At 36.2% G+C, this 22,696-nt stretch overlaps 1 protein-coding gene across 3 annotated transcripts; it reads right to left on the reverse strand.

Moving 5' to 3' along the window:
• Positions 1–18,617: 18,617 nt before the first annotated feature.
• LOC113282834 lies at positions 18,618–22,080 on the reverse strand. 3 transcript variants are annotated; one of them, XM_026531943.1, is made up of 2 exons: positions 20,612–22,080; positions 18,618–18,645 (listed from the first exon to the last, which is right to left on the reverse strand). In XM_026531943.1, the coding sequence occupies exons 1-2, from the start codon at positions 21,988–21,990 to the stop codon at positions 18,633–18,635; spliced, it is 1,392 nt and encodes a 463-aa protein (XP_026387728.1). In that variant the 5' UTR covers positions 21,991–22,080; the 3' UTR covers positions 18,618–18,632. The 3 variants fall into 3 exon arrangements, with proteins under 3 accessions (XP_026387728.1, XP_026387726.1, XP_026387727.1); XM_026531941.1 differs by lacking the exon at positions 18,618–18,645 and adding an exon at positions 19,636–19,702; XM_026531942.1 differs by lacking the exon at positions 18,618–18,645 and adding an exon at positions 20,307–20,487.
• Positions 22,081–22,696: the final 616 nt, after the last annotated feature.

Consider the following 22,696-nt stretch of genomic DNA (forward strand, 5'->3'; position numbering starts at 1 on the left):
CCATTTACAAGTAAGATTTCATCGAAAAATTAGATGAAACCTTAAACAAACAATTCTCTGGGAACTTCGAGAAATAAAGTGGCTCCGAGTTCGAAACCTGGGAGAGAGTGGACTACTATAAGTCAGAAACTTTGTAATAACGATGAATCAACCAATTTACAAGTAAGATTCCGTCGAAAAATTAGATGAAATTTTAAACAAACAATTTTCTGGCAACTTCGAGAAAGAAAGTGGCTCCGAGTTCGAAACCTGGGAGAGAGTGGACTACTATAAGTCAGAAACTTTGTAATAACGGTGAATCCACCCATTTACAAGTAAGATTTCATCGAAAAATTAGATGAAACCTTAAACAAACAATTCTCTTGCAACTTCGAGAAAGAAAGTGGCTCCGATTTCGAAACCTGGGAGGGAGTGGACTACTATAAGTCAGAAACTTTGTAAGAACGGTGAATCCACCCATTTACAAGTAAGATTCCATCGAAAAATTAGATGAAACCTTAAACAAACAATTCTCTGGCAACTTCGAGAAAGAAAGTGGCTCCGAGTTCGAAACCTGGGAGAGAGTGGACTACTATAAGTCAGATATTATTTAAGAACGATGAATCCACCCATTTACAAGTAAGATTTCTTCGAAAAATTAGATGAAACCTTAAACAAACAATTCTCTGGAAACTTCGAGAAAGAAAGTGGCTCCGAGTTCGAAACCTGGGAGAGTGTGGACTACTATAAGTCAGAAACTTTGTAATAACGATGAATCCACCTATTTACAAGTAAGATTCCGTCGAAAAATTAGATGAAATTTTAAACAAACAATTTTCTGGCAACTTCGAGAAAGAAAGTGGCTCCGATTTCGAAACTTGGGAGAGAGTGGACTACTATAAGTCAGAAACTTTGTAAGAACGGTGAATCCACCCATTTACAAGTAAGATTCCATCGAAAAATTAGATGAAACCTTAAACAAACAATTCTCCGGCAACTTCGAGAAAGAAAGTGGCTCCGAGTTCGAAACCTGTGAGAGAGTGGACTACTATAAGTCAGAAATTTTGTAAGAACGATGAATCCACCTATTTACAAGTAAGATTTCATCGAAAAATTCTCCGAAACCTTAAACAAACAATTTTCTGGCAACTTCGAGAAAGAAAGTGGCTCCGATTTCGAAACCTGGGAGAGAGTGGACTACTATAAGTCAGAAACTTTGTAATAACGGTGAATCCACCCATTTACAAGTAAGATTTCATCGAAAAATTAGATGAAACCTTAAACAAACAATTCTCTTGCAACTTCGAGAAAGAAAGTGGCTCCGATTTCGAAACCTGGGAGGGAGTGGACTACTATAAGTCAGAAACTTTGTAAGAACGGTGAATCCACCCATTTACAAGTAAGATTCCATCGAAAAATTAGATGAAACCTTAAACAAACAATTCTCTGGCAACTTCGAGAAAGAAAGTGGCTCCGAGTTCGAAACCTGGGAGAGAGTGGACTACTATAAGTCAGATATTATTTAAGAACGATGAATCCACCCATTTACAAGTAAGATTTCTTCGAAAAATTAGATGAAACCTTAAACAAACAATTCTCTGGAAACTTCGAGAAAGAAAGTGGCTCCGAGTTCGAAACCTGGGAGAGTGTGGACTACTATAAGTCAGAAACTTTGTAATAACGATGAATCCACCTATTTACAAGTAAGATTCCGTCGAAAAATTAGATGAAATTTTAAACAAACAATTTTCTGGCAACTTCGAGAAAGAAAGTGGCTCCGATTTCGAAACCTGGGAGAGAGTGGACTACTATAAGTCAGAAACTTTGTAAGAACGGTGAATCCACCCATTTACAAGTAAGATTCCATCGAAAAATTAGATGAAACCTTAAACAAATAATTCTCTGGAAACTTCGAGAAAGAAAGTGGCTCCGATTTCGAAACCTGGGAGGGAGTGGACTACTATAAGTCAGAAACTTTGTAAGAACTGTGAATCCACCCATTTACAAGTAAGATTCCATCGAAAAATTAGATGAAACCTTAAACAAACAATTCTCTGACAACTTCGAGAAAGAAAGTGGCTCCGAGTTCGAAACCTAGGAGAGAGTGGACTACTATAAGTCAGAAACTTTGTAATAACCGTGAATCCACCCCATTTACAAATAAGATTCCATCGAAAAATTAGATGAAATTTGAAACAAACAATTTTCTGGCAACTTCGAGAAAGAAAGTGGCTCCGAGTTCGAAAACTGGGAGAGAGTGGACTACCATAAGTCAGAAACTTTGTAAGAACGGTGAATCCACCCATTTACAAGTAAGATTCCATCGAAAAATTAGATGAAACCTTAAAAAAACAATTCTCTGGCAACTTAGAGAAAGAAAGTGGCTCCGAGTTCGAAACCTGGGAGAGAGTGGACTACTATAAGTCAGAAACTTTGTAAGAATGGTGAATCCACCCATTTACAAGTAAGATTTCTTCGAAAAATTAGATGAAACCTTAAACAAACAATTCTCTGGCAACTTCGAGAAAGAAAGTGGCTCCGAGTTCGAAACCTGGGAGAGAGTGGACTACTATAAGTCAGAAACTTTGTAATAACGATGAATCCACCCATTTACAAGTAAGATTCCGTCGAAAAATTAGATGAAATTTTAAACAAACAATTTTCTGGCAACTTCGAGAAAGAAAGTGGCTCCGAGTTCGAAACCTGAGAGAGAGTGGACTACTATAAGTCAGAAACTTTGTAAGAACGGTGAATCCACCCATTTACAAGTAAGATTCCATCGAAAAATTAGATGAAATCTTAAACAAATAATTCTCTGGAAACTTCGAGAAAGAAAGTGGCTCCGATTTCGAAACCTGGGAGGGAGTGGACTACTATAAGTCAGAAACTTTGTAAGAACGGCGAATCCACCCATTTACAAGTAAGATTCCATCGAAAAATTAGATGAAACCTTAACAAACAATTCTCTGGCAACTTCGAGAAAGAAAGTGGCTTCGAGTTCGAAACCTAGGAGGGAGTGGACTACGATAAGTCAGAAACTTTGTAATAACTGTGAATCCACCCATTTACAAGTAAGATTCCATCGAAAAATTAGATGAAACCTTAAACAAACAATTCTCTTGCAACTTCGAGAAAGAAAGTGGCTCCGAGTTCGAAACCTGGGAGAGAGTGGACTACTATAACTCATAAACTTTGTAAGAACGTTGAATCCACCCATTTACAAGTAAGATTCCATCGAAAAATTAGATGAAACCTTAAACAAACAATTCTCTGACAACTTCGAGAAAGAAAGTGGCTCCGAGTTCGAAACCTAGGAGAGAGTGGACTACTATAAGTCCGAAACTTTGTAATAACCGTGAATCCACCCCATTTACAAATAAGATTCCATCGAAAACTTAGATGAAATTTTAAACAAACAATTTTCTGGCAACTTCGAGAAAGAAAGTGGCTCCGAGTTCGAAACCTGGGAGAGAGTGGACTACCATAAGTCAGAAACTTTGTAAGAACGGTGAATCCACCCATTTACAAGTAAGATTCCATCAAAAAATTAGATGAAACCTTAAACAAACAATTCTCTTGCAACTTCGAGAAAGAAAGTGGCTCCGAGTTCGAAACCTAGGAGAGAGTGGACTACTATAAGTCAGAAACTTTATAATAACGATGAATTCACCCATTTACAAGTAAGATTCCGTCGAAAAATTAGATGAAACCTTAAACAAACAATTTTCTGGCAACTTCGAGAAAGAAAGTGGCTCCGAGTTCGAAACCTGAGAGAGAGTGGAATACTATAAGTCAGAAACTTTGTAAGAACGGTGAATCCACCCATTTACAAGTAAGATTCCATCGAAAAATTAGATGAAATCTTAAACAAACAATTTTCTGGCAACTTCGAGAAAGAAAGTGGCTCCGAATTCAAAACCTGGGAGGGAGTGGACTACTATAAGTCAGAAACTTTGTAAGAACGGTGAATCCACCCATTTACAAGTAAGATTCCATCGAAAAATTAGATGAAACCTTAAGCAAACAATTCTCTGGAAACTTCGAGAAAGAAAGTGGCTTCGAGTTCGAAACCTAGGAGGGAGTGGACTAAAAGAAAGTGGCTCCGATTTCGAAACCTGGGAGGGAGTGGACTACTATAAGTCAGAAACTTTGTAAGAACGGCGAATCCACCCATTTACAAGTAAGATTCCATCGAAAAATTAGATGAAACCTTAAACAAACAATTCTCTGGCAACTTCGAGAAAGAAAGTTGCTTCGAGTTCGAAACCTAGGAGGGAGTGGACTACTATAAGTCAGAAACTTTGTAATAACTGTGAATCCACCCATTTACAAGTAAGATTCCATCGAAAAATTAGATGAAACCTTAAACAAACAATTCTCTTGCAACTTCGAGAAAGAAAGTGGCTCCGAGTTCGAAACCTGGGAGAGAGTGGACTACTATAACTCATAAACTTTGTAAGAACGTTGAATCCACCCATTTACAAGTAAGATTCCATCGAAAAATTAGATGAAACCTTAAACAAACAATTCTCTGACAACTTCGAGAAAGAAAGTGGCTCCGAGTTCGAAACCTAGGAGAGAGTGGACTACTATAAGTCCGAAACTTTGTAATAACCGTGAATCCACCCATTATAAATAAGATTCCATCGAAAACTTAGATGAAATTTAAACAAACAATTTTCTCTGGCAACTTCGAGAAAGAAAGTGGCTCCGAGTTCGAAACCTGGAGAGAGTGGACTACCATAAGTCAGAAACTTTTAAGAACGGAATCCACCCATTTACAAGTAAGATTCCATCAAAAATTAGATGAAACCTTAAACAACAATTCTCTGGCAACTTCGAGAAAGAAAGTGGCTCCGAGTTCGAAACCTGGGAGAGAGTGGACTACTATAAGTCAGAAACTTTGTAATAACTGTGAATCCACCCATTTACAAGTAAGATTCATCGAAAAATTAGATGAAACCTTAAACAAACAATTCTCTGGCAACTTCGAGAAAGAAAGTGGCTCCAGTTCGAAACCTGGGAGAGAGTGGACTACTATAAGTCAGAAACTTTTTAAGAACAGTGAATCCACCCATTTACAAGTAAGATTCCATTGAAAAATTAGATGAAACCTTAAACAAACAATTCTCTGACAACTTCGAGAAAGAAAGTGGCTCCGAGTTCGAAACCTAGGAGAGAGTGGACTACTATAAGTCAGAAACTTTGTAATAACCGTGAATCCACCCCATTTACAAAGAAGATTCCATCGAATAATTAGATGAAATTTGAAACAAACAATTTTCTGGCAACTTCGAGAAAGAAAGTGGCTCCGAGTTCGAAACCTGGGAGAGAGTGGACTACCATAAGTCAGAAACTTTGTAAGAACGGTGAATCCACCCATTTACAAGTAAGATTCCATCGAAAGATTAGATGAAACCTTAAACAAACAATTCTCTGACAACTTCGAGAAAGAAAGTGGCTCCGAGTTCGAAACCTAGGAGAGAGTGGACTACTATAAGTCAGAAACTTTGTATAACCGTGAACCACCCCATTTACAATAAGATTCCATCGAAAAATTAGATGAAATTTTAAACAAACAATTTCTGGCAACTTCGAGAAAGAAAGTGGCTCCGAGTTCGAAACCTGGGAGAGAGTGGACTACTATAAGTCAGAAACTTTGTAAGAACGTGAATCCACCCATTTACAAGTAAGATTCCATCAAAAATTAGATGAAACCTTAAACAAACAATTCTCTGGCAACTTCGAGAAAGAAAGTGGCTCCGAGTTCGAAACCTGGGAGAGAGTGGACTACTATAAGTCAGAAACTTTGTAATAACGATGAATCCACCCATTTACAAGTAAGATTTCATCGAAAAATGATATGAAATCTTAAACAAACCATTTTCTGGAAACTTCGAGAAAGAAAGTGGCTCCGAGTTCGAAACCTGGAAGGGAGTGGACTACTATAAGTCAGAAACTTTGTAAAAACGATAAACCCACCCATTTACAAGTAAGATTCCATCGAAAAATTAGATGAAACCTTAAAAAAAACAATTCTCTGGCAACTTAGAGAAAGAAAGTGGCTCCGAGTTCGAAACCTGGGAGAGAGTGGACTACTATAAGTCAGAAACTTTGTAAGAATGGTGAATCCACCCATTTACAAGTAAGATTTCTTCGAAAAATTAGATGAAACCTTAAACAAACAATTCTCTGGCAACTTCGAGAAAGAAAGTGGCTCCGAGTTCGAAACCTGGGAGAGAGTGGACTACTATAAGTCAGAAACTTTGTAATAACGATGAATCCACCCATTTACAAGTAAGATTCCGTCGAAAAATTAGATGAAATTTTAAACAAACAATTTTCTGGCAACTTCGAGAAAGAAAGTGGCTCCGAGTTCGAAACCTGAGAGAGAGTGGACTACTATAAGTCAGAAACTTTGTAAGAACGGTGAATCCACCCATTTACAAGTAAGATTCCATCGAAAAATTAGATGAAATCTTAAACAAATAATTCTCTGGAAACTTCGAGAAAGAAAGTGGCTCCGATTTCGAAACCTGGGAGGAGTGGACTACTATAAGTCAGAAACTTTGTAAGAACGGCGAATCCACCCATTTACAAGTAAGATTCCATCGAAAAATTAGATGAAACCTTAAACAAACAATTCTCTGGCAACTTCGAGAAAGAAAGTGGCTTCGAGTTCGAAACCTAGGAGGGAGTGGACTACTATAAGTCAGAAACTTTGTAATAACTGTGAATCCACCCATTTACAAGTAAGATTCCATCGAAAAATAGATGAAACCTTAAACAAACAATTCTCTGCACTTCGAGAAAGAAAGTGGCTCCGAGTTCGAACCTGGGAGAGAGTGGACTACTATAACTCATAAACTTTGTAAGAACGTTGAATCCACCCATTTACAAGTAAGATTCCATCGAAAAATTAGATGAAACCTTAAACAAACAATTCTGGACAACTTCGAGAAAGAAAGTGGCTCCGAGTTCGAAACCTAGGAGAGAGTGGACTACTATAAGTCCGAAACTTTGTAATAACCGTGAATCCACCCCATTTACAAATAAGATTCCATCGAAAACTTAGATGAAATTTTAAACAAACAATTTTCTGGCAACTTCGAGAAAGAAAGTGGCTCCGAGTTCGAAACCTGGGAGAGAGTGGACTACCATAAGTCAGAAACTTTGTAAGAACGGTGAATCCACCCATTTACAAGTAAGATTCCATCAAAAAATTAGATGAAACCTTAAACAAACAATTCTCTGGCAACTTCGAGAAAGAAAGTGGCTCCGAGTTCGAAACCTGGGAGAGAGTGGACTACTATAAGTCAGAAACTTTATAATAACGATGAATTCACCCATTTACAAGTAAGATTCCGTCGAAAAATTAGATGAAATTTTAAACAAACAATTTTCTGGCAACTTCGAGAAAGAAAGTGGCTCCGAGTTCGAAACCTGAGAGAGAGTGGAATACTATAAGTCAGAAACTTTGTAAGAACGGTGAATCCACCCATTTACAAGTAAGATTCCATCGAAAAATTAGATGAAATCTTAAACAAATAATTCTCTGGAAACTTCGAGATAGAAAGTGGCTCCGATTTCGAAACCTGGGAGGGAGTGGACTACTATAAGTCAGAAACTTTGTAAGAACGGTGAATCCACCCATTTACAAGTAAGATTCCATCGAAAAATTAGATGAAACCTTAAGCAAACAATTCTCTGGAAACTTCGAGAAAGAAAGTGGCTTCGAGTTCGAAACCTAGGAGGGAGTGGACTACTATAAGTCAGAGACTTTGTAATAACTGTGAATCCACCCATTTACAAGTAAGATTCCATCGAAAAATTAGATGAAACCTTAAACAAACAATTCTCTTGCAACTTCGAGAAAGAAAGTGGCTCCGAGTTCGAAACCTGGGAGAGAGTGGACTACTATAACTCATAAACTTTGTAAGAACGGTGAATCCACCCATTTACAAGTAAGATTCCATCGAAAAATTAGATGAAACCTTAAACAAACAATTCTCTGACAACTTCGAGAAAGAAAGTGGCTCCGATTTCGAAACCTAGGAGAGAGTGGACTACTATAAGTCCGAAACTTTGTAATAACCGTGAATCCACCCCATTTACAAATAAGATTCCATCGAAAAATTAGATGAAATTTTAAACAAACAATTTTCTGGCAACTTCGAGAAAGAAAGTGGCTCCGAGTTCGAAACCTGGGAGAGAGTGGACTACTATAAGTCAGAAACTTTGTAAGAATGGTGAATCCACCCATTTACAAGTAAGATTCCATCGAAAAATTAGATGAAACCTTAAACAAATAATTCTCTGGAAACTTCGAGAAAGAAAGTGGCTCCGATTTCGAAACCTGGGAGGGAATGGACTACTATAAGTCAGAAACTTTGTAAGAACGGTGAATCCACCCATTTACAAGTAAGATTCCATCGAAAAATTAGATGAAACCTTAAACAAACAATTCTCTGGAAACTTCGAGAAAGAAAGTGGCTCCGAGTTCGAAACCTAGGAGGGAGTGGACTACTATAAGTCAGAAACTTTGTAATAACTGTGAATCCACCCATTTACAAGTAAGATTTCATCGAAAAATTAGATGAAACCTTAAACAAACAATTCTCTGGCAACTTCGAGAAAGAAAGTGGCTCCGAGTTCGAAACCTGGGAGAGAGTGGACTACTATAAGTCAGAAACTTTTTAAGAACAGTGAATCCACCCATTTACAAGTAAGATTCCATTGAAAAATTAGATGAAACCTTAAACAAACAATTCTCTGACAACTTCGAGAAAGAAAGTGGCTCCGAGTTCGAAACCTAGGAGAGAGTGGACTACTATAAGTCAGAAACTTTGTAATAACCGTGAATCCACCCCATTTACAAATAAGATTCCATCGAAAAATTAGATGAAATTTGAAACAAACAATTTTCTGGCAACTTCGAGAAAGAAAGTGGCTCCGAGTTCGAAACCTGGGAGAGAGTGGACTACCATAAGTCAGAAACTTTGTAAGAACGGTGAATCCACCCATTTACAAGTAAGATTCCATCGAAAGATTAGATGAAACCTTAAACAAACAATTCTCTGACAACTTCGAGAAAGAAAGTGGCTCCGAGTTCGAAACCTAGGAGAGAGTGGACTACTATAAGTCAGAAACTTTGTAATAACCGTGAACCCACCCCATTTACAAATAAGATTCCATCGAAAAATTAGATGAAATTTTAAACAAACAATTTTCTGGCAACTTCGAGAAAGAAAGTGGCTCCGAGTTCGAAACCTGGGAGAGAGTGGACTACTATAAGTCAGAAACTTTGTAAGAACGGTGAATCCACCCATTTACAAGTAAGATTCCATCAAAAATTAGATGAAACCTTAAACAAACAATTCTCTGGCAACTTCGAGAAAGAAAGTGGCTCCGAGTTCGAAACCTGGGAGAGAGTGGACTACTATAAGTCAGAAACTTTGTAATAACGATGAATCCACCCATTTACAAGTAAGATTCCATCGAAAAATGATATGAAACCTTAAACAAACCATTTTCTGGAAACTTCGAGAAAGAAAGTGGCTCCGAGTTCGAAACCTGGAAGGGAGTGGACTACTATAAGTCAGAAACTTTGTAAAAACGATAAACCCACCTATTTACAAGTAAGATTCCATCGAAAAATTCTCTAAACTCTTAAAAAAACCATTTTATGGCAACTTCGATAAAGAAAGTGGCTCCTATCTTGAAACCTGTCCGGGGCGGCCTGTTTGACACCTATACTCTTAGTCTAATGATTTACAACCACTATAGTTTCCAATTATTCAATCAAATTTTACAATTATGGCGACTTTAAGATTTCATCCATCTATTTACCAGACCCTCTTTGATAAGTATTGATTTTAATACTGGTTTCAAATTTTGATAATTTTTTTTCTCTTCCTTTCTTTCTAAATTTTTTGATAATTTTTGGACGGTAGAGATTTATCAGAGTTAAACATCACAGGTTCAAAGATTATTAGAGTTGGAGTATAGTTTTTCACTCGGATGAACTGAATATGAAATTTGTTAGATTTGAACATCCCAGTCTCAAAAATAAAAATTTTGCACCCGAATTGAATGCAACTGATGAAACCACTATGTTTAACTTAAAATGTTTCATAGTTTGATATCCACTCAATTTATACCAAAAAAATGTATAAAAATGCGGTAAAAATATCGAGCATCCGGTGGCCGTTAACCTCCTGTATGTGCTGGTTTGTATCGTATAATTTTTTTCCCCACCTAAAAATTTGTCTGACTTCATCGCCATCTTTTCTCGTCGCCAATCGTAGACTTGGAACATTTTGTTAAGCCGCAAATTACCCCGATATGTGATTCACATGACAAATAATATTTTGTTTAAATTTTAATAATTTGGATGAGGGGCAAATTTTCCAACATGTACAGAACAAAATTTGGTTCAAATTTTGGTGAGCCAAAATTTCCCCCCAGCTTCTCACTCACAGGCCAGAAGAAATTGGTTGAAATTTTTTTCATTTCCTTCGGCGGGAGCTCTCCCCGCCAACATCCACTTGGTGAAAAACACATGTTAATAAAATAAAGTACAATCCCTAAGTTAATTTGTTTCCACCCCATGTGAAATGGGAACAATAAATAATTCTTACCCGTATGAGTCGTATAAGTTAGAGATCGACGGTTGCAGGACAATCGACGGTTTCTATTCATCGCACTCTAAATTCTTGGGTAAATCATTGTTCTTTACTTTGATTTTAAGTTCATGTGTTTCTTTTTGAACATGCATACCTTTGATTTTAAGTTTTTAGATTCACTGTCTAGGGTTTAATTTTTCGATTCATCAAAAGTATTTATTTTTATTTTAGTCTTTGAAGTTTTTTTTTGCTACTTTAAGCTTAGGATCTCATTTTGAGCAGGCATGTGTTTTCTTTTTGAACATGCATACCTTTGATTTTAAGCTTTTAGATTCACTGTCTAGGGTTTAATTTGGAGATTAATCAAAAATATTGATTTTCATTTTTATTTTAAGTCTTTGATTTTTTTGCCTACTTTAAGCTTAGGATCTTATTTTGAGCAGGCATGTATTTTATTTTAAGATTCCACCGCCTAGGGTTCAGTCTGGGGATTAATTTTTTTTTGTTGGTCTTTTAATGTTTGTTTAATTCTCTTTTACATTTGTTTTTGGGTTGGATGGAATCTTCCATTAACCTTTTTTTTTTTTTTTTTTTTTTTTTTTCTTCTTTCTCTGTAACTTGTCCTGTAACTTAAAAAGAAAGGAAGAACTCTAAATCCTTTGATTTACCTTATGTTCCATGGTTTTTTCTTTGAAGCTCATATACCCTTGTTGTCAGTTTTGGGTGTTAGTAAATGTGAAGTTAGCTTGTTGAGTGATTTCCCTATAGTTGTTTTAGTAATGGCTAGAAATAGAGGGTTTTTTCCTTTTCTTTTGAAGTATCTTTTTTTGCTGCTTTAAGCTTTGTATAGTTCTCTTTTAAAAAAAGAAAGAACATTTAAGTTTTATGGATTTTTTTTTGTGAAATTCATTTATACCTTTGCTGTAAGTTTTGGGTGTTGGTAAACTTATGAAGTTTAATTTGCTTGTTGAGTGATTTCCATGATTTTTGTTTTCAGAAATGGCTAGACTTAGAGGCGGTCACGTGAAACAAGTTTCTCGTGGTGATCCCATGACCACTCCACGGTACTCTTCTTCTCCCCAAACACAAGAAAGGGCGCCGGATAATATGCGATCTGTAAATGGTAAAAATATTCCTTCCCCTTTCTCGTAGTTTCTCCCTTATTTTGTTCATCATATCATTCATTTGTTTTTCATATCTAATCGTTTTGTTTACGTGTTACTGCAGCAATGGGTGGTACATCTTTAAATGTATCAAAGCCCAGGAAGCGACCTGCTGCGGCAGTAACAACTCCTCAAAGGTCGTTATAGATACTGCATTACAAGCAGCCAGTCGTCAAAGGACTCAAAGTTTAATTCATGCAAAGCGATCATTGTTGTTGGGTGATGTAGAAAAGCGCCAATCATCTATTCCACCACATAATGATGTTGAAGGCAACTCCAGTCAACGTTCTTCTTCTAGGAAGTTATCTCATCCACCTCGTGTTGAGTTTAAAAATTACATTAGGGAACGTTCTACTTCAGCCTCTCATCCGACATCTGTGCACCGCAACAGTCCATGGGTGTCTCCTCGACGACATACTCAGTTGGCTCGTAATGAACGTGATTCAACACCTCGTAGGAGTCCTCTAAGACATACTTTGTTGGCTCGTGATGCATGTGAATCAACACCTCGTAGGAGTCCTCCATTGTCTTGTCGACAACAAAGTCGGTTGGCTGATAATGAAGATATATCACCTGAGTTAAGCCGTCGAGGTTTTTCACAGGAAGCGTCAAATTCTCATTCGAAAACTGATTCTGCCCATCCACCAGCTAAAAATAAAATCTCTTACCTTTTATCTATTCTGTCACAGTTGATAGTTAACATGATTATCCTAAAAACTGTTTTGTTGGTTGTTGTCTGTTTCTTACAAAGAGATTACTAGGGGTATTAACACCCTTCCTAAAGTTGCAATTAGAGATACTGATACGGATAAACTGAAAGTGGAGGTTTTTGAAAAGAGCTTGGTGGGTACATTCAGCCTTGAATGTATTCTCGCGATAGGAATGTGGGTGCGCCAAAGTGACAACTTCCCTTTGACTGTGCATTCGTTTAGAAACATGCCTGAAGAAAAGATAACAAGATTATCTAAACTTGTCAGGATAATACTTAATTCAACTTTTATATTTTTTTCTAGTTCCCTGGAAATTTTTAATCGCTGGTCACTGTTTAACTAATTATTTTTTGTTTTAGGATTACTATATCTTAGTACCCAATGATGAAAATGCTGAAGAGGCTATTAGAAAACAGATGAGGCTAGCTTATGTTAGATACCGATCTGAGTTGGAGGCGCACTACAGATCATTTGATAGTCATGAGGATGCTTTGCGACATCCATCCCCTAGAATCCCCAATGTTGATGATTGGGTTATTATGTGTGACTTCTTTAACACTGATTTAAAGTTTAAGGTATATAAATTTGCTGGTCTTACCCTTTGCAATACATTTTGATGATTTGACATTTTGGATAATAAATTTATGTTTAACCTTTAACATGGAGTTGCGGTGTCCAGTTATTTGCTTGAAAATCTGATTATGGTTTTAGTATCATAAGGAACAGAAAAAATATATATTTTTGGTGAAGTCTGGACTGTTTCCTAATTTTCATTCTTCACATTTAATTGTAGGCTGCGTTCGAGAAAGGAAGGGTGCGCGGAAGGCACAGGTTGTGAACCATACCAATGGTATAGAGAGTTTCGCCAGAAAAGCGTATGATAGGGTAAGTCTTAAATTGTTTATTGATGTCTTTTCCTTGTTCTTCATGTGTTAATTACTTTTAACGGTTGATAACTCACAAGTTCTATTTTATTAGGCGTGCAAAAATCTCCCAATTGATCCACTCAGCATGTTCATGGTAACCCACAAGGCTAGGAAGCTTGGTAAACTGTGTAAAAATTGGCAGGCACAAATCTCCTTCACTCACTAGTAATAAGTTTGAATAATGCTTGAGACTTACTGTTTGTCAGAATTTGAAAAATAAATTCAGCTAATAACTCTAGCATGTGAGTGATTTTTAAATTTGAATATGGACATGTTGTAAAATGTATAGCATGTGCACAACCAAATCGACAGACCATCATTTAAACCAATCTGAGGAACTCTTGTGGTTGTGTGAGTCAATGTCTCTAAAGTTTCACGCAGTCTCATGTTACTTTTCGTTTGTTTGAGTTAATTTAAGGTTATTTTTTGTTTTTTTTAGTCTACGGATACGCAGCATTGTCATTTTTTACTGTGGGTTTGATAGCAATTTGTAGTTCAAATTTGTGTAGCTTTTTGGTTATGCATTTCTTACTGTTGGCATGATAGCAATATTTTTATTCTCCCTAGGACTTTCATTAGTAGATGTTGCAACCTTTAATTTGAATCTTTTTGGAGATGGTTGCAGAAAAATTTACTTTATCTTTATAGGCGATAAAACCTGCAAAGAAAAGATAAATTGCACATATAATAGACACAAGCATTTTTACTTGTGCCAGTTCTTTTCATCTTTGTAAAAGATTCACAGACATGCCACTTTTTTGGGTTACTAACTCTTATCCCTTAGAATTGTCCCATGCATAAAAAATGTAGACTATGGAAGCTTGTCATTTATTTCTCCATGTGAGATACACTATGGATCTTCACCCAATTATCATAATTCGAGAGTATTTGTTTTTTTTTTATCCATGATTACAAACTTATGTTCAAAATAAGCTTGCACCAAGAAGTAAGTTATGCATTTTTCTTGGATATTCTCAATCTCATAAGGGATACAAATGCTTTGATCCTCAAACAAGAAGAGTTTATTTGTCTAGACATATTCAATTTGATAAAGATGATTTTCCTTCTCTTGTCTGCAAAATTTTTGATGTGTCTAACACTACCTCAGAGAAATTATACTTTCACAAAGCAACAGTGAGTTCATAAACTAAAACTACTTCACCAATTCATTCTGACAATTTAGCTTCTGTAGTACCAGCTAAGATACCATTACCATCCTCACTCAATTTATCTCATGTAGCTGATACTTTTGCATCAGACTCAACTGTCACTACTTTAACTTCATCATACTCAAATGTCACTACTTTAACTTCAACGCACAACATGACAACTAGATTCAAGAATGGTATTTACTAGCCCAAGGTATATTTTGCAACAAAATATCCTTTACAAGTTTCTTTTCTGACAAATAATACTCCTCCAGTTACTCCTAGGCTATTAATAATACAAAATGGATACCTTGTTTAAAGAATAAATATACTGCTCTCAAAGATGCAGGTACATGGTCTTTAGCACCACCTCATCCATCTCAAAATGTAGAGGGTTGTAAGTGCGTCTTCAAAGTCAAGTATAAATCTGATTTATCAATTGAAATATCGAAAGCTAGACTTATAAATAAAGGCTATCATCAACAAGAAAGACTTGATTATACAGATACATTCAGTCCAGTAGCAAAGCCTACTACCATCAGGTTAGTTCTTTCTTTAGTTGTTCCCATGATTGGTCTGTTAAAAAATTGGACATCAGTAATGCCTTTCTACATGGTGATCTTAAAGAAATAATTTCCATGACTCAACCACCAGATTTTCAATATAAAGATCATCTTGATTATGTTTGTCATTTTCATAAATCAATCTATGGTCTCAAACAGGCACCAAGGCCCTAGAATGGGAAATTAATGGATACTTTTCTTTCCATGGGATTTACTAATTCTCTAGTAGATACTTCTTTATTCATTCACAAGTCAGACTCTCACATTACTATAGTTTTTATTTATGTTGATGACATTTTGATTACTAGATCTTCTTCTACGTTTTGTGATCAAGTGATATCCTTTTTGGCACTAAATTTCCTGTTAAATATCTGGATTAAATACATTACTTCTTGGGTATGGCAATAAAAAGGAATAACTTGCTTATGCATTTATATCAGTCTAAGTATGTACTTGATCTTTTTAAAAAGACAAACACGATGGTAATTAAACCTAGTTATGTACCAACAATTGTTAACAGTAAATCTAGTGCTACTGATGGAGAGTTATTGTTAGATCCTACATAATATAGATATATTGTGGGTACTTTAAAGTATGTCACTTGGACAAGACCAGAAATTAGTTACTCAGTTAACCAAGTTTACCAACACATAAGTCATCCAACCACTTCTCATCTCATTGCTGCAAAAAGAATTGTCAGATATCTTAAAGGAACTACTGATTTTGGTATTGTTCTTTAAAAATGCTTACAAGCTTTATCATCTTAATCTGTTTCAGAATGTGCAGGTAATCCAAATGATAAAAGGTCAACTAGTGGTTACCGTATCTTTTTTGGCACCAATCGAATCTATTGGTCTTCCAAGAAACAACCTATAATAGCTAGAAGCTCTACTGAGGCTGAATACATATATTTGGGTCATACTGCTTCTGAGGTTCTTTGGGTATGTCAGAACTGAAATATTTGAGAGTTTTTTTTTACACTTATCCTTCCCTTGGTTTTGAAAATAAGGTTCCTAGCCTTAGCTTCTAATCCTGTTCTTCATAGCCGGATGAAACATGTTGTTATAGACTTCCATTTTATTTGAGAACTCCTTTGGTCCAATATTTTACAGGTGTTTTATATCTCCACAGACCAACAAGTTGGTGAATTTTCACCAAAGGATTGACAACCTCTAGGTATGATTTTCTGAGGAACAAACTGAGTGTTCTTGATCATTCACAACTTAGTTTGAGAGGGGATGATAGAAATAAAGAACCTGTTCTAGGAGTTCCCTGATTTTATACTTGAGTGTATATATAGTATTCAATTATGAAAACTGTAAATGAGTATTTTGTGTCCGTACAAGTTACTTACCTGTAACTCAATTTTGTTTTGTTGGTGTATGTCATATTCGGCTTGTGACTGTTGACTATTAATACCTTGTACTCTCTTTTGTAGTGTGTGATAAAAAATTATTATTTTCTTTAAATAATTCATCAACCTTTAATGTCAATCAAGTATCTGGATATAAGATTTATTACGACAACAATTCAACGATTGCTTTAACCAAAAATCCAGTGTTTCATGGAAGGGCTAAGCATATTTATATTAGGTTTCATCATCTTTGCGATGTTTCCATGAAAGGGGAATTTACTATTGAGTGTTGTAATTCAAAAGAGAAGCTTGCAGATATATCCATCGGTTGCAATTTTATTTTACAAGCTCAAGCAGTTGTTAGGTGTTTGCAGTTGTGAGTAGTTATGTGTTTGAGTTTAAGGGAAGATGTTGGAGTTTGAACTTTAAACTAAAACACGTTTTTAATTTTTCGTTGAGTAAATATTTTCATGTAGCCTTTGATTAGTTTTTATTGAATAAGAAGTGCCAAAAATTTAGGAGATCGTTTCACTCTCTACTATATAGTTACTGACTAGTTTTAGCTTGTATAAATGGGATTCATGTTGGTTTATTGTGAACTCATATCTATAGATTAAGTGAATACAATTCTTTGTATTGTTGTCCAATCTTTTATTGCTTTCTTTCTCTAGTTGTCTTTTAGATATTGCAGGTGCTAATATCATATGAAAACTTATTAAAGACGTACAATATATTTTTGTATCTCTTCCGATGTTTTTATAACTTTTTATCCAAATCATTTTATTCCCTCAAAACTAAAAGAATATTTTATAACATAAAATAATAATCTTGGAATGCAAATAGGTCAATGTTGCAGGTTCTCTGGGAATCTATAATGTTAAGGATTTGAGGTTTAAATGTTTCAATATACATGCATGTGTATCGTCCTGTGGTAGGTGCAATGCTATTTGTGGCCTATCAACTACTTCAACATGTTTATATAATTCGATGGATGGAGGCGTCTGTCAATGTTTCCCACAACTTGGAATGCAAGTACGAGGAGGAGCGCACGAATCTCATAACCACAACAGCCACAGAAAAAACAGCCACAGAAAAAGCAGCGACGGTATTTTTCGTTCCTTTCCTTTTCCATTTCCTTGTATTTGAGTTTCATATTAAACATGTTGTTTATCAAGATAGTTGGTTTAATCATCCATCAATTGTTGTTTACACAAATAAAATAACATTGACACCTCTGTGTGGCGGGATGAAACTTCCTCTAGCTTCCAAAACTCACCATGGTCACTAAAACCATGCAAATATGTTGTTATTCTAACGCATAACGGAAACACGAATTAGGAAATTTGATAATAAATTAGGAGAATTCTTGAGAAATCTCAATTTTGATTGATAATAATATTATTTTGATACATATGACTTATCTCCTATTTAAATAACTCTAAGACTCAAACTTGGAAAATAATAAATCCCTAAAATAAACAATGTTTTAGAATTAAATAACTTCTTAGAATAAATAAATTCTAAAAATAAGAAATACCTAATCTTACATCTCATGGATGTCCTACATCAGGCCCGCCATCTTGAAAAGAATTCTTCTCGAATTGACAAAGTACTTCAAAACTTGTATTACATCATGCCCACCATCTTGAAAAAAAGTCATCTTCGAGTTCACGAAATATTGTAAACGACCCGTCCAACAAACAATATATTAGAGTAGGTAAATGAACGTAATGTATAACACCATATAATAAATCTTTGAGCACAAAAGTTGATGTCGATATAGGTAATTATATAATAGTATTTTTGACCAAGAAAAATATTCTTACATAGTGGTCGATCTTCAAGAACAGGGACACTAAACTAGTCACAAGAAGATAATAATGACTCATGTGTTGATTTTGGCGAAACTTCTTCAACACTATCCGAACGAATAATTTGTTGATTATAAGCGGCATGACAACTTGGATTTTCTTCATCATCACAAGATTGAGGAGCATCATTGTGACTCTCCGTATATGCGGTCCGATTGGATAACATTGATTCATTTAGTTCTAGTTTATGTTGAATCTCTGCTTGAAACGTGACTTGAGATTCCTCTAGTTGATCCAATATAAGCTTTGCTTTTGCGAGATGTTGAATACTTTTGTTTTGTGATCCCGCGAATTTACTTTGGAACTCTACAAGAGAACACGTCATATCTTCAAAATTAGAATGCTTATCCTGTCCTTTACCGATAATGAGTAAGCACCGACTATAAGGCTGGTTTTGGTAACGGACGTGTAATATATAAATATGGGTGGAGTTTGGGATAAGAATACAGTTGGACTTTGCAGTGGGATATGGATTTAATGGGCTGTTGGGGTTAGTCTGATTATGGACTATTGAGCTTATAACAGTGGTGAGAAATTATATGCTCGTGACTAAGCAGACGTGAAAAGAGGATGTTGGTAATGGACGTGATTGGAGATGGGGACGTAAAAAACTACTCATGACGTCTTTTTTCTTTTTCTGAAATAAAATGATAGTTGATAGGTGTTTTCGGACGAAGAGATGCGGAGATCTCAATAAGTGAAGATGATGAAAGTGTAGAGAAGTTTTAGATGAAAAGAATAAGAAGATCGGAAGCCGAATCTCTAGACGGCACTTAACGCAAAACGGAAGCGTGAATAAGGAATTTGATAGTAAAAATAGATGAATAGTTAAGAAATCTCAATATTGATTGATAATAACATTGTTTTTTATGACTCAAACTTGTAAAATATGAAATCCCTAAAATAAATAATGTTTTAGAATTAAATAAGTTCTTTAAATAAATAAATTCTAAAAATAACAAATACCTAATCTAAATTAATTAAAAATAATAAAAAATACTAATCCTAAATCTAACGGATGTCCTCCAAGATATTCCATATAATATTTGGTATCATTTCCATTTTAGTGTCTCTATAACTTCGTAGAAAAATGTGTCAGAAAATCTTCGTTGCCAACTTCGACACCCTTACACTAATACCACTTTTTTTCTTTTTTTCTTTGATCGGCTAATATCACTCTAATAGTATTAATTTCTCCTATCTGTTACAACTTTGTAAAATTGGTCTTCATAATATAAATCTTGTAATACTTGGTTAATAAAGCAGAAACAACAAAATAAAAACAATACAAGGAGGAGAAGAGCAATAAACTTACTTGGGTGAATTGAGATGAATAGTTTCTTTATTCACAGACATATAATTCCTTGGTATAGGTTTTCAGCATTGAACAATACAATACATTAGATAATCTTTTACAAAACTTTGATGATCACTAAAAACGAACGCAAATGACGTAGGCTTTGTTGTGTTAGGTGCTAGGCGAGGCCAGGTACCAAGCCCTTTTCCTAGTCTACAATGCCGGTGGATAAATTAGAAAAAGAAAAATTGTGCAATCCTTGTGCCTAGGTCGTTTTATTGCCCTGGAGGCTAGGCGCCCCTTGGGCCACTCGTGCGCCTAGGGCGCCTTTCCCAACATATGGCGTAGCACTAGTGTCTTTTATTAGGTACTAAATACTCCCAAAAGGACTTTCTAATCTGTTTTCTATCCCTTTCTATGTGCGTGTCCGTCCGTCCTTCTCAACAAGATGGCTATTTATAAATGTTTAAAAGAGTACTTGACTGTCGGTAACAGCGAGTGACACAGTCATATATTAGAACAATGTTACTAAATGTTCATGAACCAGTCAGTTTTTTAAACTACGCGACAGTTGGCTACAGTCACAGTTTTGTTACAATACAGACTGTTCTAAGAAATATTTAAAAATAGAATTTCGATATAGGGCCTTAACTGGGTGCCAAAGTACAAATAGCTCAGAAACAAACAAATACTAGTTGGCATTCCCACTTAAAATAAACAAAGCAAACACTTGTTGGCATTCCCACTTAAAACAAACAAAGCAAACACTAGTTGGCATTCCTAGTTAAAAACAAACAAGCAAACACTAGTTGGCATTCCCACTTTACATAACTGCCAATGCCACTGCCAGTCTGCCACAGAGTAGGAACAACCTTATTCAATAACGTAACAGATATGCGACGTCACACAACTTAAAACCAAACGAACAAACAAACAAACAAGCTTTATTCAAGAGCATGCTGGGAACTCTCGTACCTGTAGTTGTAGGCATTGCGGCCCTTAAATATGCCATCATTCTTGTAGTATACTTTTACTGTTCCATTTGTTAAGACGTCACGCTGAGTGTACGAAAAGGGTATGTCGCATGAAGCCCGTGTCGCCATCAGACTCACCTTCACGCTACTCATAGGAGGCACAGTAACTGTATACTCAGACCCCATTTCAAGTTCATCTTCATTTCTTTCTCCCCATTCATACGAACTTTTAAACTCGTAGGATGTCTCAACCTTGCCCTCCGCTATTTCTGGGACACCTACGCTTAAACTCACCTTGACACCCAGTGTGAACGATACGCTTGCGGTCCATTCCCGAGTATACCTTTCTGTATGTTTGAGATTTAATTTAACCGTGTCGGAACCTTCTCCCTTTTTGTTCCTAGCCTCTTCATTCGCAAGTGCAATAACATGCTCGTCGTAAATCCTTGCATCAGTAAGGTCATAAATGACGTTGTCGATAGTTCTTGATAAAACAGGCTCCTCAATGACAATGGGGGCATACGCGTCGACATAGGTAAAGAGAGTGGCGAGGCAGTTGGTCTTGCTATTCGCCGTTCGTCTTGCACAGAAAGTATTGTTTGCCAAACTTCGCAGAGCAATAGTTTTGTTGTCAAGTTTGGTAGGTATAAATACAGTGTTGATGTGGTGGTCCATCGTGGGATTCTCATATGCCCATACCCACGACGAATTATTGTCAAGCTTCCAATATTTGCCATATTGGACACTTTTCAGGCAGATGCCTCCGTCACGACTTGGAAACACCTCAAATTCAAAATCTGGAGAATTAGCGACTTCATAATTATAATCCATAAACCCGTCTGAAAAGGCCTTGAGGTGCATTCCATTGTCGCCCTTGATTCTGATAATGTCGGGAAACATCACGATTGATTGCCAGTCAATGATGGTAAACAGATCGCGCTGGTCAGTGAGTTGCGAGTTGCTAATTAAATTTAAGCAACCATTGGTCTGGTTGGTGCCCATAAAGAAGGAAACATAGTAGCTGGTGTGGACATGGAGGACCCGGACGATCTTGTTGCTGTTGGAATTCAAGTAAACCGGCTGGAAGAGCGTGCAAGACTGGCTAGATCGATTCTCGTCAGGTTTGACGGACGTGGCAGTGATCCATCCGTTGGGGCCCCCCATGTTTGCCCAGAAGCGGTCATTTAGTTTGGATCGGATGTGTACCAGTCCATTTTCAGTGGTAGCTGGCACTACCTCAAATCTGGTCTCAAGCCCGAAACTGTAATCTCCATCAAATCGGAGGGAATCAGCTGCAGTTGGATTAACCTTTTCTAAGTGCAGGTATTTGTGGTTGAAGTTGGATTGGATTATGATAAACTTGGGAAGTCGTTGTGCCATGACAGATGGATGGATAGATAGGGGCTTCGTTTCCAAGATGAATATAGATTTCTTTCTTGTTTGCTTTCTTTGTTGTTTTTGTTTTTCTTTCTCAAGGATGCTACCTCCTTAAATATCATGTTCCGGTTGATCCTTATTGTTTATTTATTGAATCAACTATAATGACTCATTAAGAAGAAGATCCACGAATCCTGCCTGACTTAACGACCAATATTATTAATTTACTCTGTACTTTTTTTTTGAAGCATTTATTTGCTCTGTACTTGCTATTCAAAAATAGGATTAACTAGATTATGTGTGAATTCTTCTACAAAAAATATATTATATATAACTAGTTGGAACCTGTACAGCGTCTTGAGATTGAAGAAACATTAGACTGGTGATGTATAACGTCCTCAAGCGCCCACTGGTTTTGTTTTATTTTATGCTTATCAGAGGGAAGGTTAAATTTCTGTATAACTTGGCTGCAATTAATTTGGTTGTCTGGAACTAATTTTTGTTAATTTGTTAAGTGGTCTAATCCAATCTAGACAAGTGGTGAATGAAATGAATAACAAATCTTGATTGGAAGGATCAAAGATGAAAGTGATGATGATACATGCAATCACTATGTATACAGACGGAAGACAAAGCCGTACAACATACAGGTCGGCACCCACGAACTAACGTACGCAATAGAAGCAAGGGAAACGGAGCTATTGTTGTC

This window comes from Papaver somniferum, chromosome 5 (assembly GCF_003573695.1).
Source record: "Papaver somniferum cultivar HN1 chromosome 5, ASM357369v1, whole genome shotgun sequence".
In the NCBI taxonomy this organism is placed as follows: domain Eukaryota; kingdom Viridiplantae; phylum Streptophyta; class Magnoliopsida; order Ranunculales; family Papaveraceae; genus Papaver; species Papaver somniferum.